This window comes from Diplotaxodon limnothrissa, linkage group LG13 (genome assembly GCF_057381915.1).
Source record: "Diplotaxodon limnothrissa isolate DT_005_m linkage group LG13, D_limnothrissa_male_GT1.1, whole genome shotgun sequence".
Taxonomy (NCBI): domain Eukaryota; kingdom Metazoa; phylum Chordata; class Actinopteri; order Cichliformes; family Cichlidae; genus Diplotaxodon; species Diplotaxodon limnothrissa.
In genome coordinates, this window is record NC_140608.1 from 24,457,579 (window position 1) to 24,477,166 (window position 19,588).

A 19,588-nucleotide genomic window follows, 5' to 3' on the forward strand; every position below is an offset into this window, starting at 1 on the left:
ATTGAATCCTACAGCAAGGCTTTGTGAGTCTGATGTTCCATTTGAAATCACATTTCCTCTTCAAGGAATACTTTTGTGAAAAAAAGTTATACTGTTAGATTTAGCTAAGAGCGTCAGGCCCAATCCACATGCCTGCGCATTAAACCAGAATTGAAAGGTGATTATGTCTGATTAGCCGAATTATCCAAAAGCCACCAAAGTTTTTCAAAGTTCTAAGACATTTTCTTTGACATGAGTCCTTTATAACACAGCATCGTGTAGATTTTCCACTCTACCCACGTTAGACGGGGAAAGGGAAATGTGAGTAAGAGAAACCCATTACTGGAATCGATGCAGAAGCTCACCAACCCATGCAATGTGGCTACCATCTTCCCTTATTCACCCGCACACTTCTTTACTCACTGCACTTCATGTTAGCATCAGCTGTGTCCACATGGTTTCTCTGTAAGAGAGGGAAAGAAACGAAGCCATCAGACGGTGACTCACTGCTCTGGTCAGCTGCTGGTTTTGGAGTATTTTTGGATGGATGGAGGGTGCGGTAGTGAGGGAAACCAGTATATGACTATAGTATGGTGTTTGTAAGTGTGCAAGTGTGTGTGTGTGTGTGAGACCAGGATTTTCAGTTTAATTTCTCGATCGCTGCAGTCCACTGGCTACAACTGAGCATGCATTACGTTTGTCTATCATGGGAGTAGCTATTACACATTTGTCTGTTTGTGCTGTTAACCTCATTATGGTAAGCATTTGGTCGACTTGTGCGTATGTGTGGCATGTGCGCGTGTGTGTTTGTGTTCTGACAGTTAGCTGATCCTGAAACATGGCCCAGCCTTGCTTCCGGCGCGGTATGCAATGAATCTGACCCACTCCCATCATCCTCCACATCTCATCTCTCCTGCTCTGTAGTGGAGCCTGCTCTGAGTCAGCCGCACACAAACGCACGCTTTACTTTCGGCCCTCTCCAACGAACCCATATTCGTACACAGCTTCACATATGCATGCATACTCTCAAGGACGAAGGCTTTGCGCTCAATGAATTAATCGCGTTCCAATTATCAAATGCCCCCCCATGCCTGTCTCACTCGCTCGCACTCTCTCTCCTCTCTGCGTGTGGGAGGGGTTGGTTGTCAGCTGATTAGATAATGCAAATACATTATTTATATCACTTTGCTCGTTCTCGCCGCTTTATGGGATTGCCTAGCAACCAGGGAAATTTATTCTATTGAGCACGACCTCTGATAACCATGGAGAGAGAGGGAGAGAGAGAGACTGACTGTATGTGAGAGAGTGAGAAGATGGGGTGGGTGAGTTGATGGTGGTGGTGGATGCGGGGAGGGGTGCAAAAAGAAAGACGATTGGGAGTTGGCTGGTGCCTCCGTTGCTATGTATGGCTCATCTGGGCTCACTTATTTTTTCCTTTTTCTTTGACGCCTCTCCTTTTTTTCCCCTCCCCCCCCCCCCCCCCCCCCCTCTCTGTTCATTGTTCTCAGTTTAGCTCGTTCTTGCTCACTCACACTTCTTTCCTTCCTCTCTTTCTTTCTTTTCCTTACTTCTGAGACTCCAGTATCAACTCTGTCCTTCATTCTTTTCCTCTTTCCAAGTCGGTACGTGTGTTCGTGCAAGTTTGTGCGTCGGTCTTTGTTCCAGTATATATTTATATAGGCGATGTAATGTGCTGTAAGGTGAGAATGTACTTGAAGGAGTCAACCGTAGCCACACTGTATGTGCTGCTTTTTCCCCAAACAAACACACACAAACATGCCATCCAGGTGCGTGAAGATTTGTGTGGTCATATCACCCCAACAAAAGTGAAAGTAATTAATTAAAATGTTTTAATCTCGGTAGGAGTGTGTGTTATGTACTAAATTCTCCTGGACATCCAAATTAACCAGCAATGCCAAACAGATCAGGATGGGACAGCAGGCCTTTTGTACACTTTGAGGAACACCTCTACCAAAACTTGCTTATTCCCTTTCTGTTTGAGAGCTAGGAACAGGAATATTACCGCTCAACTACTTGAATGCTGAATATAAAATCACAGCCAGTCGGTATGTAGATTATCATGACACACATGAACCTTTTGGCAACCTTGAGTCAGAATATTTTCTACAGTTCTCAGTTCAAGGAATACTTGTGTGAAATAAGTTATACTGTTAGGTTTAGATAAGAGCATCGGGCCTTTTGACAGTTTCTTGAGTGTCCTGTCAGACACTCAAAGCACAACAGAAAATAGTCCAGCTCAGATTTTGCACTACAGGAAGGTGCCTGGATAGAGGGTGCAGGAAGCACCTCTAGGAGAGTATTGGCGCACTTTTTGCACAACAGCACAATCTCACATCGAATAGACTGTAGTGAGCTGGGAAGTTAAAGACCATCTTGCGTCCGATCCAACTAGACATTTGCACCTCTGTCAGGTATCGCCGTTGAAAAGTTCCCTAATTATCGCACTGTATGTTGTATTAAAGGTTAAAGTATCTCGAGACAGCCGGGGGTTAAGAACCCACTGTGGAGGTCCTAGTGGGACTAGATACCTTCTAACCCTTTAGTACCCAATGCCTTCAAAATATAAAGAGATATAATGGCTGGCCAGCAGTTGGCAACACAATGTCACCCCCTGTTTTGGACATTTGAAGCTGTACATGTTCATTCTACGTTGGTTTGCCAAGTGGTGGATGACTCTGAGCAAGCTGATGGGATCTGTATAAAGAGTTTCATATTTCACTGAAGTCATAGTTCTCCACACATCTGGACTCTGCCTTCGGTTCATTTCTCCACGTATTGTTCTTGGTGTTTATTTACTGTTTGTTTGTTTGGTTTTTTTAAGGGTAACATTAAGAGCTCTTGCATACCAGCATTAATATATTTTCTAATGATAGGTGCACACACTACATTCACCATCTCATCAATCAACATACGTTTCCACAACTCAAAGCTCCTCTTCTGCTTTACTTTTGCTCTATGAAATAAACACTGAAGAATGGCGGTACGTCTAACAACCTCGAAAAGCTGCTTCAACTTGCCTCCCAAAATACTGAGCTGTCAATGGAAGAAACAGTAAACTTAATATTACTGCTGTCAGCGTTAATCTAGTTAAAATGATATTAACGCCATAACCGCATTATCGCGGCAAATCTCCGTTAGCTCGTTAACGCGGATTGCCGCGTGCGAGGGCTGCACGGCGTCAACGCTTTAGCGCGGTTAGCTCGTTAACGCGGTTAGCTCGTTAACGCGTTAGCGCCATGCAGCCCCATGCACGGGGCGATACGCGTTAACTCGCTAACAGAGATTATCCGCGTTGATGCAGTTATGGCGTTAACGTCATTTCAACAAGATTAATGCTGACAGCACTACTTAATATTAATCCAATAGCAGTCAAAGACAGGTCAAGCCAACATAGCAGAGGTAAATACTAGAGATGGACTGATCCGATATTACGTATCGGTATCGGTCCGATACTGACCTAAATTACTGGATCGGATATCGGAGAAAAATAAAAAATGTAATCCGATCCATTAAATATCACGAAAGCACCTCACAAAACTTGCAACACGCCATAACTCGCCTCAGAACGTTAGCATGTCGGAGCAGTATGCATCACGTGATAGAGCGGCTGTGGCATGCGGGACCTGTCGGTGGTCTGGATAGCATTTGGAGCTTCGCTAGCAACCCGGCATTTCATCTCCGACAAAGTTATCCCGAGAGAAGTAAAGCAAGTGTGTAAGTCCATCTTTGAATGTAAAGCATTCCTGCATTAAGCTTAACAAGCGATATATGGAGCGACTGCCTCTTCTGGCTGCTACTTCAATCATGAAACTGCTTAATGATCAGCTGATCGGCTTTTCTGTCGCGAGTCCGTTTCTCTTGTTTGTTTTTGGCCCACTTTGCACCAGAAAGAGGAAACCAGCGGCTGAACAACAGCAGCACGTTTAAGCTTGATAAGCTGTTGTTAGAATTTATTTAATATTACTTTCTACTCCAGGATCTTTTTCTATGTAGCTGACGGCTGGTAACTGTGCAGGGGCGGATCTAGCAAAGTTTAGCCAGGGGGGCCGATAGGGCATTAACAGGGAAAAGGGGGCACAAAGACATACTTTTCTTTCTTATTCTCATTTAAAATGTCTAGCTTTTAATAAATAATTATCTGACACCCAAAGTTTTAATTTGATGTAAAATGAATAGAAGTCAATTACTGTATATAGTGACTATTAAGTCTAATATATATACCCTAGTAAGCTATAGTACTTTTTCCTTTGGGAAGGTACCATCTGTGCAGTCTGCAATTTTGTTGAAGAAAGATGTTGAATCTATTTAATATTTCTTGAAAAATAATTGATTTCTGTGCATTTTTTTTTCACACTGCATCAAATTAAGGTTGATTACGTTGATTAAGCATCATGAGGTGGAGTGTGAGGGGTGGTTCCCTATTTTTTATTTATTTATTTTTGTTGTTGCTGGGAGTTGGAACCCTATTAGTTAGGTTGCTTAATATTTACGCTAAGCACTCTTTAAAATACCAAAATAGGGAGGATGGTGTAGGTTTAAGTTTATTAGATTGATCAGTATTGCTGAACTATGAAATGTTTTTTTTTGCATACAGGTATAACAGAATAGCTTTAGTGTAGTTGTTGTTTTAAACTTGAGTATGAACTTATACAAAATGCAGCAAGATATTTAAAAAAACAGTTTTGTTGATTAAAAAACACTATATCGGATTCATATCGGTATCGGCAGATATCCAAATTTATGATATCGGTATCGGACATAAAAAAGTGGTATCGTGCCATCTCTAGTAAATACAATAATCTTGGCTCACTGTGCCCATACCTGCCCGTCCAGACTTGACTGATTAAAAGTTCAAGTAAAGTCTCTCGTCTTGGTTGAATGCGAGGGTATTATGCCATGACTTGTTCGTGTGTAGTTGATGTGTATAGATCAGCAGATGGTTTTGAGTGCTATACCAAACTGTAGGATCATTTAATTCTCTCTAGATCAGGTCTATATAGCCACTTGTACCTAAACTTCTAATTTCCTGGATTGTCTGGACAGTCACAGCTCTGTAGGCGGCACGGCTGACAACAGCAGATTGAAAATCCAAATTTAGAGTTCATCTGTCTCTCCGCTGTCTCAAAGACGTTAATTTTTTTATTCCTTTTTTTAAAACTGTGAAAATATTCATATGATCATCTTATCCCAAAATGATTTTGTGTTTATGCCCTTTAAGTATGTGACCATTATTCTGCCTTCACAAACCTTTTTAATCTATGTTTGGCTTAAGAGTTAGGCTGCGTTGTATCCAAGTACTTTGTATGATGACTACGGACAATTGAGGCAGAAAAAGTTTTTGGTAATGAAGAAGTTATCGAATGAATATTATTCTTAATAAATCTCCGGGGAGCCTGCTTAGCTGCAGTTGGTATGCTAGAGTATTACAAAAACCTCTTTTTGTCTTTGTACTGTATGGAATATGAATAATATAATAATGCTGACACCAAAGAACAAGAACTCATTTCCCCAATGCTAATCAATTCTATAATCAAATCTCTGTTGGTTGTGCTTGTTTGCGACATCCAGGAAGCCTTTTTTTTCCCCTTCTCTTCAGTCTAGTCGAAGGACGTTCACTTAATTAAATGTTGTTTGTAGTTTGAAGCATTTCAAAAGTTTGCTTAAAAAAATTGGCTTGAAAGACTGATGAAAACACCAGTGCCCACTCGTAGAGTTTGGCTCAGCTCAGTTCGGTTGTGCTTAAACGGCATGAAAAGAAACAAACCTGTGCTGCCAAGCTCACTGAGATCAGCTTTAGGTAAAACTGGAGACAGATGGCTGGGAGTAATTAAAGACCAACTATTAGATACCAGTTTTCTCCACGTAATGCCAGAAACATTTGATGGCAATTGAAATGCTTTTGAATTTGTTTGTTCTCTCTCCCACTCACTCACAATATATTATTTGTACTGGCTGAATTTCTAATCAAATTTGATCCAAAGACAGACACACACACACATGCACACCAATGACACTGGGCAACAATGGCTTAACCGTCAGCATTTTTCACTGTGTTTTCCTCAGACAAGTGGACAGCAGGAGTGTCGGCCCTTTGATTAGTGGATGTCCTGTGTCTGGATTTCTCTTCTTGTAATAATTCAGCAAGAATCTGTCCTCTTCTTCTTTCTCTAAAATTATTTCTCAGTTTAGTAGTTTCATAAACATGCATTTGCTTTCCTTCCAAGGACATTAATTTCAGTCTCATATCTGTGCATTCATTGCCAAAGAAGATGTTGCAAAATGCTTTCTTAAAATCTTGTCTGGTCAGTAGTGAACAGTCACACTGGGGAATATAGTTGTTGGAGACTACGGTGCAACCAAAACCCCTGCGAGCAAGTACAATGGCCATGTGATCTTGTTGGCTTTGTAATGCTTGCTTCAAAGATGGGGACCAGGTTTGTAAATAATTGCAGCCAGTTGGCATCTTCAAAGCATGTTTGGTGTGTCAAGATGAAGATAAAATATGATGTCAGTCTACTATCAGTCTGCTACCGGTCTGCAATCAAATGAGAGCTGTTACCTGTTTAGGATAAAACAGTGATTCACTGTGATAAATTGGCAGAAATTGCATATCTAATCGGTTATGACTTCAGAGATTTAAAACTTAAATTCAGAATTTAAACTTAATTTTAAAACTTAAAAAAGAAAAATGACAGTGATTTAACTTCAGGGTGAAATATGAGATTTGCAAAAAGTCAGAAACCAGCAAAGAGATGCATGACAGCTGAGTTGCACTCATTGTCTCCAATTAACTCAGATTGATGCCAATGCGTTGACAATTTGTCTAAATGTATGAATGAAATAGCAATTATTTCAAAAATGTGTTTCCAGTCAGTCTGAGTCAGACTGCAATTATTTGGCAACAAGTTACCTCCCATCAAAATACCTGTTCAATTACCTTATTAATCCACAGTGGTCACCATTTGTCATTTATTCCATTGCTGGTCAACCTCTGTGCAGTAAGTTTGTCACTGTAACTGTTTACAATCAGTCACAGAAAGAAAACATTTCAGACACTGATTTTCTTACTTGTCACAGGTGGTTGTTGTTTTTATTCTACTGTGACTGAGACATAACTAACACTGTTGTGAGCCAGATGCTGGTGCTAATCATCTCTTGAGTTTGTGCCAGTCACATTCTGTTTTGTTCTCAAGAAACGTTATCGTTTCCTTCACTAGAAAAAGAGGGGAGCCAACTAATTGCTAATAACTGTCAATTAGCAAGCTCTAGTTTTGATTTGGCCTTCTGGTCCTGGAATCACATCCATGTGCTTTTTTGGATGGCTCAGTATCCTAAGTGTGAATGTTGTTCTTTCCCCTTCTGTGCTCGTCTGTTTTGAAGATAAAGGCTTTACCAGACTTGTTATCAGAACTACCGCTGCAGTAAATATACATTTTACCCCAGAGACCGGAGGTTTCCAGCCGATTGCATTGTTTCTAGGCCTGTTTCGCTACAGCAGTGAGAACACTACTTACTACAGCCTTAGTTAAATGATTGCATGTTCATTTTTTACTGACAATACATGAATTTAACTGGGCTTACGTTCTTCCTATATATTGTTATTCTGACTTGAGGGGAATTGAAGTTCATATTTCATTTACTCCATGAATGCACTATAAACCATCAGCATAATATGTCCTAAATGTTGAGTGGATGGGGCTCATAATCGTTATGATTTTCCTCAAAAAACAACAGCGATGGGATGCAATTGGTCAATTTGCTCAAAAGTGGAAATTCAGCTTCTGGTTTTTACAAGCAAATCCAGCATTATGTTGTGTCTGGATCTTAATGTTGTCACTATATTTATTAATCATATTGACTATTCACCCTAACTACTGTTCCCTGCTGCAGCCAGAGTCGCCACACAGGAGTGTCCTTGGTTTCACAGATAAACTGTCAACAAGCAGCTTAGAAACATACTTCCTCTAAATCGCCTCATACCCCTAAGTTAGACATTTCCCATCTGTTATTCTGAGCTTACCACATTCCACAAGCTGCCCTTTTATCTTACTTAAAGAAGAAAAAACAGTTTTTCAGTGTTTTACAAGAAACACTGAAATTTACTGGAACCCAATGTCTGTCAGTTAAATACGGAAATGGCTTCCTGTAAAACACAGTACTGTATATTAGTACAGTACGGTTAAGCTGACTGACCTATAAACATCAACTTTTCCATAGTTAACAGCCTAAAAGATATAGGTTACAGTGGAAGGCTAAGACTGTTGGTGTGTGTGTTAGTCCAGTAGTCAACTGTTAATACCAAAAACATGTTGGAACAATGTAGCCAATGTGAGTTTGGAGACAAGGGCACAGATAGTGAGATGTGGAAGCTAGTGACCAAACCAGCAGCAAGGACTGTATCATACATCCCTGCACATGTGTGCACTGATGCACACGTTTGTACACACTTTTACAAGCTTGGAGACCTGTGTGCACATCCTGCATTTCTCCGTACCAACAGTTTTGTTGTTTTTCCATGTATTCCACCCAGCAGAAGTGAGAAAAAGGAGAGCAGAGGAAAGAAGGAAGGCAGAGTGTGCACTCTTATTGAAAGTTGCATCAGAGCCCCTAGACAGCTTTGTGAATTTCAGCCCAATTAATCTCAAGCTTGTGAGCAGAGACTGCATAACAAGACTCGTCTGTCTGACCTCAGGCCATCTCAGAGTATGTGTGTTTGTGTGTGTGTTTGTGTGTGTGCCTGTGTGTGTGTGTAACAGATAGAGTAAGTCAAGGGATGATTGTGCAAGACTCGTTCCCTGTTGTCACCTTGAGTATGCATGTGACACTGGAGCTTGTGTGCGCGCCTTTAGACGATGCTTATATGTGAGGCAGATTTGACTCTGTGCAGTTGGTCAGTTGCATGAGGTTGTGTTGTGTCAGACTCCCCATGGAGCTGTGCTACAAAACGACAAAACCTAAGCAGTGGTATGATCTTTAACATGGTGACAACAGTTATCATCCACAATGTTCTTCTCTTTTGCACATACATTTTTTAAATATATGCACATCAGTGGTATGTGGCTTGACCTCGATTTTTAAAAAGTATGTTAAATATATTTACAAAATAAAAACTACAGCTGAATTGAAAGACTTGAAAACTGTGTGACATGGTTAACCATCAGTGTGTACAGGTGGATTAAAACGATTACTGAAAAATGAAAGTGGTATATTAACAAAACAGCTGGTTTGATCTTGTACATTCAGTCAAGCAAGTGATTTATGTTAATGTTAAAGTGTTGGTGGAGTCTTTTGGCCTAGGTAGATAGTAAGAACAAACTTATCTGTTAGATTCATAAATCACAGAGGTTTCCACACAATGGCCAGACGGTAACTGATCTCGACAGTGAAAGCAGAGCTAACAGCAGCTTGTCTAGCATGCTCGTCTCGCATCAGTTTCCTGCCAAAAACCAGACGTTTATCCACGTTGTGCATGTGCAAACAACCAGAAAAGGCTGCCGGTCTCCTTTTATTGGGACCTGGATACGGCCTGTGGGTGAGACCATTGTGAAACGGAGTTAAATTTTTGCTTCCAGAGACAATAGGCAACAAGATAGTAGTTATTTCAAGGATTGATGCAGACCACTCTTTAACATGAAAGGAGAAAGATTCCTTTTACAATGGCAAATTTTAATGGTCTGTTATGAGCTCTCGTGGGATGCCACTGGCTAACAGTGGTGGTAAGCAAATACTCCTAGTGTGACATGCTAGCTGCATTGTAAACCTTTATCTTTCCCTGTAACCTTTTACCTACAAAATCTATCACATATGCATTCAGACAATTTGCAGTTTTTATAAGGCACCATTTAGCGTGGGAGATGATTAGCAAAATCATACTTGGTAGAGCAATGTCATTATAGCGGTAATACTTAATAACTCATGAATTAAACCTTTTCAGGTAACTTTCACATCAGTGAGGATCCTTTTTTTTTAATGCTACTTAAGGGGAAAAACTTAAATTTTTTGTCTAATAGTTATTGTAGTGGTGGAGATGAGTGTCCTTCAAAGGGTGGCTGGGCTATCTCTTAGAGATAGGGTGAGGAGCTCGGTCCTTTAAGAGCCGCTGCACCTCCACATCAAAAGGAGCCAGCCGACTTGGATGAGTAGGATGTCTACTGGATGCCTCCTAGGCGAGGTGTTCTGAGCATGTCCTACCAGGAGGAAGCCCCAAGGCAGACCCATGACTTGCTGGAGAAAATATACCTCTCAACTGGCTTGGGAACGACTCAGTATTCCCCTGGATTAATTGGAAGAGGTAGCTGGGGTGAATAAAATGTCTGCGTCCAAATGGAGATAAGCGGTAGAGTATGGCTGGATAGAGTTACACAGCATTCTGGGAACATGTGACTGTTGTTATAATAATAAAGAGGTTCAAATGAGTCCGCAATAATTCTGAGATTTCTCACGGACTTCGATTATCGGTGTTGGGCATGCATTTGTGCTAAAAAAAAAAAAGGTACACAGATGCTAAACAATACAGTTTTTATTATTTCCGTCTGAAAATATTTTAATTGATAATTATGTTATGACAAACCCAAACCCAGTAAAACACAGTTAAGTCATTCAAAAAGTGACAGTCTGCGTTGGCAAATCATCTGCAGGAAGAGCAAGTAACTCGCATCTACTTAAAGGATCCCTTCAGGCCGTCTCTCTCGCTAACCCTAAGCCCGCTATCAGTTTTCATCAGCGTATGTGTGCGCTTGTGCACGTGTTAATGTGTGCACACTAACATACTGCATCATCTTTCTGCAGAAGGTCGCTCCTAATCTCATCATTTGTGGATTTTCTCCCTTCAGCTGTACAATCCCAGCTGAATACAACTCTTGTTTCCATTTTTGTTTTTTGTCATCCTGACTCGTCTGCAGGACAGCAGGCATTCTAATCCAAGATTTGGGTTTTTAGCAAAAAGCCACCATCTGCTAGCTTGATCTTATCATGCCATAAAGCGTTTTGATGGTAGACATTTTGAGTAAAAACATAATATGAGCAACTAGGTACTAAAATTAAATGTAAAATCTCCATTCTGTGAAGAGTATGCCAAAGGTCATCTTTTATCCTCCAACTTTTTGAAAGTGATTATTATTCAGTTTTAATGTGTCAAACCCAGCTATCTTAAAATAAAAATGTAAATAAGTTTACTCGTTAGCAATGTTCCCTCTAAGCTGCTCACGTGCGCAATTGCGCACTGTTGGCACGGTCTCTGCGCACAGAAAATCTGCGTTGTGCACAAAAAAAAACTAACCTGAAATGAAATTAAAATTAATACTTCAACAATCATGTTTTGCAGTGTTAGTCAGTAAGTGACTGGCTGCTCCCATATGGGATTAGAACAATGCCACCTTATCCCATAGTTCAGCCGATGCGTATATACGCAGCCAATCAACGTCATTGACAGGCTATGACAGCGTCCTTATGTGCCGACACCGGTGTTTTAGTTAGCAAAGCGGCGTGGCTGATGTGGAGTGAAGCCACGTTAATGACAACGTGTACAACCATTGGAGATGTGAGCAGGACAGACGGAACAACTGACGGAAAAAGTGTGGACTTTATACCAGTTTTTAAATTGTGTTGATCGGCCACGTAAAACCAGAGTTGTGATAAAAATATGCAATGTTTGGTTTTCTTCCTGAATACTGTCGTTGTTTATATTTACTGCGGGAAGAAACGGTAAAAACGGCGTTTTATAAGCAAAAAGGCCTGTGAGCAAAAACACCCCCCCGTCCCCGTCTTTCCTATTGGTCCAAAAAAGTACCATGTCGACCAATCAAAAAATGGTATGGCAACGTGGCATCTTGTTGTTAAGAAACGGGGGGAAGTTTTAGGAGTGACGGCGGTGTTTTGAGATGTGAGAGATTTGAGACGTTTAGCACAAATCTTGTGTAGTTAGTGTGTAGTGTAGTCAATAGTTTTGTTGTGTGTGTCAGAACAACGAGGCGACTGCTGAATGTTACAGGTGTTACAGCAGTGATACATCTCCTGCTGTCAGGCCTGCAGGTATCAGGCTGTTGTTCTCCTTTATCTCATAGTGGACAGAAATTATGTTTTGGAGTGGCACAAATAATTTGTGTGGCATCAGATTTGATGCAGAACAGCTGATTGTTCTGTAAATAGTTTGAAATGTTTATTTAAAAAAACCGCCTTGGCTGCATTTAAAAAAATAGCTGCAAAAACTTTGTTGTTTGCCAAACTGAGTTACTTTTTTGAAGAAGTAACTATATAATTAATTGCCCAACATTGGTCATCATATACTGTATTTTGCAGACAGAGAGTTACAGGACTCTCTCCCAGACCACAGACTCATACTCATAATACAAGTCAGAGCTTTATAAAAAAAAAAATTATAAAAAAAAAGTAAGTTGTGTTTTTACTTCCAATAGTGTTAACATACCACACAGTTCATGAACAAGATTTATTTATTAATTTTTATTGTAAGTGGGCTAAAGCAGTTAATTAAAAGTAGTCTAACATAAATGTAAGTGCACACGTCTGATGTCGCTCACATTGGTCAAAGGGATCGCTCAGGGAGTTTGTGTGTTCGCTCAGACACGTGAAAAATTAGAGGGAACATTGCTCGTTAGTTACTTTTTTCCCCAAAGGTTTTAGAAAAATCCAGTTTTTGTTTTCTAAGCAGGACACTTCTTTCTGTGCATAGAGAGTTTTAAGGTTTTGAAAACAACTTATGAAGTGTGACATTAATGCACGTAAATGTAAAACAATTTTTTCCTGCACCTCTCCATCATTCTGTTCATTTAGGGCCGTCTGCTGGTGAAAACTGGGCGTGTCCACCTAGGCGAGAAGGTTCTGCGTGATGCGGTTCAGATCCACAGCACCTCCCACGAAGCGTGGAGTGGACTGGGTGAAGCTCTTCAGTCTCGGGATTGCAACCAGGCCCCCGACTGCTTCTTGACAGCCCTGGAGTTGGAGGCCTCCAGTCCCGTCCGTCCCTTCACTGTCATCCCCAGAGAGCTCTGAGATGACGGCCTTGCAGTAGCATGGAGGTTTGGGTTGGGGTGAAGATTTTGGCTAAAATCTAATGATGAGCTGACGAAAAGACAATGGAAACATGAGCTTTAAATCAAAAGTTAGTTTTGGGTATTGGGTCTGTTTTCTTGCTGTTGGGGAGAACAGACTGGTATCACTCATGTATTTACAATATTTGAAGACAAAATAAAATAAAATAGTATCTATTTCCCCAACTAGTTGGCAAGTGGTTGCTGTAAGTGGCTGGTGGTTGCAAGCATCTAATTTGTTTCAAAGAGGTAAATTATGCAGCATGGAAGACCTTGATTTGACTGATTTGGTTGCTACCAGGTTGCCACAGTCAGGTTTGTAGTTTGAAAACTTGTCTGCAAACACTTGCCGAGTGGAAGTGAAACTGAAAAGTTCAACACAAACAGAAGATCGAGACTGCCCGAAGTCGAAGTAAAAGTTGTGTCTTTCATGCAAATTACAAACAACCCGGACAAGATAATGATGACAATCAGGTTTTTGGTGCAGCAGCCTCCAGCAGCCACTTGCCAACTGGGGCTTTGCAGGACTATGTTAATTATCAATTGTGGGAAAAGTAAGACTTTTTTCAACCAAAAGAAAAAACCAAGTTGACCAAGTAAGTGCACTTGGTCTGGAGAATTCCCAGTTAACCAAAAAAAAAAAAAAAGAAAGACCTCCAGCATAACCAGTCTCAGGAAGGGTGCTTCCATCCCTGTGTGCTGCAGTGTGCTGCAGGTCACTAAATTGAAGATATAAGTTTTCATTTTCTGAAAAATATTTATTTTTATTTATTTTGCTGTTTTGGACTGAACTAGGTGAGCTGTCTCCTCGTGTTTCATATTTTTCTTAAGCGTGACTTCAGGTTTAAGGGACAGAGGTTTGAGTGGTATTTATTTACTCATCTAACTCTAAGTTTGTTTTCCAAAATTTTAGCCATTCCTTCATCAAGTATATTTTAAAGAACAAACCGTTTAACAAATCACTTTTACCTCAACTTGAAAAAGTAATTAATCTCAGCAACTTTCTTTGTTTCTTTGATAATCCAATTGTTCAGTCTGACGTCACTAGCCGTGTCTGGGCCTAAACTCCGCTGCAGGTCCATATATCAAACGATCACTGTGGCATTACTGAGAGTTGAAAAACTGTCTAAAGTCTTTCATCTTTAATAAAATGATCAGCGTTCTGCTCTACCAGGTGTAACAATTGAGTTTAACATCCAGGCATCCATGAAAACGGAATTTATGACATTTAACGGAGTTAGAAGTTAGCAGGGAGTTAGCTCGCTAGCTTCTATCTAAATACAATATAGCATGTCCTGACTGCGGGGTTTTGGAAACAAATTAAAACGTACAGCTCTGCTATCACTTCCAGCATAAATGAAGACAGAAAACTAAACAGCAGTGACGTTTGTAGGGTTACTGAAGTTGGGCTAGCTGGTATATAATGATGTGCTACGTGACCACTAGCGACACAGCTATGTTAGCATAATATAAACAAGCTAACTTTTTTTCCCACTCGATAAAAGTTAACGTGAGTGTTCTCGGTGGTCAGGAACAAATGTAATCGCATGGCAGGATGCTGTAAAAGGACCAAACTTCAGCCAGGAGAACAACTGAGATAATCCATCCACAATACGAGGTTAGTCATTCATATACTGCTGCATGGGCTGTGCTGTAGTTACATCCTAAGGTTTAAAAACTGAGCTTAAATAAATGATTAGTGGTAATAAAAGCCGAGGGAGGTCAACAGGGATCACTGACTGTTTTAGGAGCTTTTTGAGATCAAATAGAAGAAAATACATAACATTAAACATGTTAACAACACAAAAGCCATATTAAACGCAGACTACTTTAGGCCCGGAAGTAGGATTCGTCGCATCATCACTGAACAACCGGATTATCAGTTTAATAGCTCCATAGTGTTAGAAGCTAGCAATGTGAACATTGCTAGCTTCTAACACCACCAATTGTATTAATGCAGTTTGTGCGGATAAAGAAAGAGAGGGCTTTAGGTCTTTGCATATAAAAAACGGCTGTATAGAAAGTTAATATTTTAGCATAAGTAGCGTTCTGTTGTAAATCGCCTATGGAGTCTATGGAGGGATATTTTTAATGATCGCAATCACCGGGTTCATAAATTCAGAGATGTGCCAGTTACATCTTGACATAAAAAGCATGTTGTTGTGTTCTGATACATGTGGCAGTGCAGATAGGTGGATATTGTACATGCTGTTTATCACAGCAGCAGCTCCACTTCATTATTATTTGGACCTTTGATGTATTTTTGATGATGGCCTTGACTGGTGTAGCTTTTTATGCACGCATGCAGGCACAAACACTCCCTCCTGCTCATCTTCAAAAGAACCAGCATGAACACGTCATTCCATGTGGCATCATTATATGTGTGTACATGATGTATTTTAATACATGTGTATCTGCTCCCTCTGAATGATCCCTCTGGGATGTTAGCAATCTTCTGTTTGTACGGTACAGTAGGCCCTCATCCATGCACATATGCATGGGTGTGTGTGTGTGTGTTTTGGGGGGTGGGGGTGGGGGGGTGCTTGACTCATCTGTTCATAATGCCGTCCATTATAAACAACAATGGCTTTTAAAAATCACTGCTGGATTTTGTATCTTCACCTGCCTTGTCACTTGTGACTAATGGGCATCACTTCCGAGTGCCTAACCACATAAATGTGAGCAGTGGGACTGGGCTGCTGGCTTATGTAATACTGCCAGCACAGTTTTCTGCCTCCAAACTCCCTCCTCCTTTCCCTCCCTCTTTCTATTGCTCTCTCTTGCTCTCTCTCGCTCCCGCTAACCCTCTATGTCTCTTGCCCTCTCCCAGCTTGGCTGATGTGATGTGATGTGGCGTCGTTGCCTAGCAGCCATCCCCTTGTTTGAGTAACTGGGGAAGTGGAGAGAGATCTGGTCCTCTGAACAGCATACATATACAGTGGGAAGACACAAACAGTCACTACACACACACATACACACAGATGCACGACGTGTGGTTTTACAAGTTTGACAGTGTCTGTTTGATGTCTGCTGCTACCATGTGAGGAATGAACCAGCTATAATCAATGTCTCGGGCTGGTGTAAATTGATTTGTGTTATGGGAAGAGTCCCTGGCTTTGCTTTTAGAGAAAAAAAAAGCCGTCTGTTCTTCTCCCTCCCTGCAGCGTTGCAAGCACCAATCTCTACCTTCCCTGTATTCTTTTTTTTTTTAAAAGAACCGCCCACGCCCCGATCGCTCTTGGCATGAAAATCCCTCATTCATCAATACTTCGATTTTTGGACATGGAGGTTATCTATCACTATCGCCTCTTTTCTGCCATCGGAATAGTCTATTTTTACTCTCTCTCCCTCCTCACTCACCGACTCTCCCTTGTTCCGTCCTCTCCTCATTAGCACCGTGTGAGACACCTACACAGGGGCTTCGGGAGATGAATGGTCTAATCCTCAAGGGGAAGGAGTGAAGTATTACATGGTGCACAAAGATACACACATACTCTGACAATGAGAAACATGCGATGAAGTCATTTTGAGGTACAGCACAAGTATATATGCTTAAACATATAGTATACACACACATGTACACACATTCATACTTACACTGTCACTGTGATGCCACCCATGCACATCACTCTGGTGTCACTTTCATACCTGAGCAACACACCCTCCACACCTCATGATAAACAAACGTACATGAACCGCGGTGACCGTTTTGGGGGAGGTTTCTATGCAAGCGTGGTATTCAGGTCATCAACGTGGATGCCAACCCGGCAGGGGCACATAGAGGGCACGGGCTGGGCGGTGCTGCTGCTGCGGGGCGCCAACAAGGAAACTGTAAACCATCACTGTGATGACCAAACAAGGCTGGGGAGTCATGGATGGGTGAGGGGTGTGATGGAGGTTATAAGGATCAGATGTGGTTTCATAATCTCATTTATTAATAAAATGACAGATGCGTCGGAGTTGATCCCCAAGGGGAAAATGTGTTCGAGCATTTTCAGTGTTCACGCGTTGACATAAGAATGTATTCAAAATGCTGTAAAAATCATTTGTAAAATAAAAATGAAAATGTTTTGATGATTGAGATGAATTTTCAGTTAAAAAACACTAACAAAAAACCTCAATAAATGTTTGCCTGTAGTTTTACTATGAGTTACACTATGGTGCTGTTAATAGCTTCAAATTAGCATCTGCCTGAATCAATATACTTTTGGCTATAATGAAAATGTATCATCATAAAATCCACAAGTGTCATTTTCAAAGGTTGGCTAAAAGGCAAGGCAAGTTTATTTGTATAGCACAATTCAACAACAAGGTGATTCAAAGTGCTTTACAGAGACATTAGAAACACAAACAAATAAAAATCATGATTTAAAATTGATTAAAACAAGCAAACAAACTAACTAACTAATTAACAAACAAACAAACAAACAAACAAACAAACAAAACAGTATATAAAATCAAAACAGATAAAATCAGAACAGTAGATAAAATCAGTAGTTAAAATGTAAGTTTTGAAATTTAAGCTTAAAAGTGTGGATTTGGTGCTTTATTCAAATGCAGCTGAGAACAGGTGAGTCTTCAACCTGGATTTAAATAAACTGAGTGTTTCAGCTGATCTGAGGCTTTCTGGGAGTTTGTTCCAGATATAAGGAGCATAAAAGCTGAATGCAGCTTCTCCGTGTCTGGTTCTGACTCTGGGAACTGATAAAAGACCGGATCCAGATGACCTGAGGGATCTGGAAGGTTCATACTGGGTCAGGAGGTCACTGATGTATTTTGGTCCTAAACCATTCAGAGCTTTATAGACCAGCATCAGAACTTTAAAGTCTATCCTCTGACGGACAGGCAGCCAGTGTAAAGACCTCAGAGCTGGACTGATGTGGTCCACTTTTTTGGACTTAGTGAGGTCTTAAAAGACATATCTAACATATCTAACATTTTTTCTCATGACTGCGTGCTTTCTGCAGACTTACTGTACTAGCTAGTAGGCAGTTAGCTTGACCTAGCATAAAGTTTAAGCTAATAGAGGAAAAGGATTTTTTTTTTCTAAAGGTAAGTAAATCTGTTTACTGTAACTTCAAAAGGTCGATATTTAACACAATGTGTAAAGTCCAAAGTTGTGGAATTTATGCCATTTTTTTTAATAATGCAAAATAGATTTTTGTACTAAGCTATGCTAGTCTTAAATTTACATTTAACAAACAGATATCAGAGCTATATTTACTTTAGTGCCATTCCACAATTCTGACTCTTATGTTACAATTCCCAGTGTTACAGCCTGACAAAAAGTGTTTACAGGTTGGTATACAAGACATTTTTGCCACTGCTGATAGACGGATGCCAACACTGTTAGCTAGCTATGGATACAAGTTGCTAACCTTTCTAGTATTATTAACTTAGCCCTCCACCTTCCTGTGTGAATAAGGTCAGTTGTAGCTCTGAAAGAATCTACATGCACCATCTAAAATCCTTTGCCAGACACTAGAATATCTGATATACCTGCTTATTGATATAAAATAGGTGTTATATTACTCTCACATTGTTGCCACCCTGCTGCCAGCCTAATATTTTGGACATGCTCTGGCACTCATTTTTATGAGGCTGAAATTTTCAAGCAAGCAGGCCCAATAACGCCACAGTAAACAGCAGCCTGGCCAGCAGTTTGTTGTCTTCCATCAATCGCCAGATCCAAAACTTGATAGCCCTCCAGCGCTGTTGGTCCACGTTCCACACACTGTGCGCCAGCGCCAGCACCATTACCCACTTATACAATGACCCCCTTGTTCACTAACAGTTACTCATTGGAGCTGATTAAATTTTTAAATGTCATTTAATAGAAGTGTAATGTACCTCCTTTGTGTCTGTCAGCAGCTTGAGATGGGCGGTGAAAGGATACCTAGTTAACCTCCCAGTGTGTCGGACCGCCTGCTAAATTCCTTGGTCGTCACCCTTAGTGTAGGGCTGTAGTGTTGAAAGTGAATGAGCCTGAAGCCCTCTGAACATAAACCTGCAAATCTCTTTGTCTATCCCCACTCCTGGTGTTTCAAGGTGATGTGTTATACAGATGGAGCAAGATGGAGCTAGTACTGCAGGGCCATTTTAACTCAACGCAATGTCAGTGAAAACAATGGCTGCACTGTTCAAGGGTTTATTTGTTTGGAGAACTTTAGCTGGGACTTAACAAACCAATAAGAAGTCCCACACCAGTGCTGGATTAGAGTATTTTTAAGTAACCTCACATTCTTTGAAAATTCCAGTGGTCTGCCTTCGTCATCGCTCCGAAGCTGGGTCACATTTTCTCAGCATGTTGTTTAGTGTTAGCTGTTAATTTGACATCCTCAACTCTGGCCCAACGGTGGAGCTGAGTAGCACGGTCAAATCTTGCTGTAAGCTGCCAAAAACACAGATTTATTCCAGACGTTCAGTGATGCGCTGCATTGCTTCCTGAATGGCGACCGGATCTCATTAAGCTGTTCCCAGAAAGAGGAGTCAATGTTTGGGCTGCTTGTACGACTTACCCTGGCACCAGATGTTCTTGTACC

General features: G+C 40.8%; 1 protein-coding gene across 3 annotated transcripts in view; it reads left to right on the top strand.

Moving 5' to 3' along the window:
- ttc7a (tetratricopeptide repeat domain 7A) overlaps positions 1–14,152 on the top strand; it is a 63,471-nt gene extending 49,319 nt beyond the window's left edge. For all 3 annotated transcript variants that reach the window (XM_085368925.1, XM_085368922.1, XM_085368924.1), the window contains one exon: positions 12,790–14,152. In XM_085368925.1, the coding sequence (XP_085225051.1) occupies positions 12,790–13,008 (219 nt within the window). In that variant the 3' untranslated portion in view covers positions 13,009–14,152. The remainder of the gene's footprint in view (positions 1–12,789) is intronic.
- Positions 14,153–19,588: the final 5,436 nt, after the last annotated feature.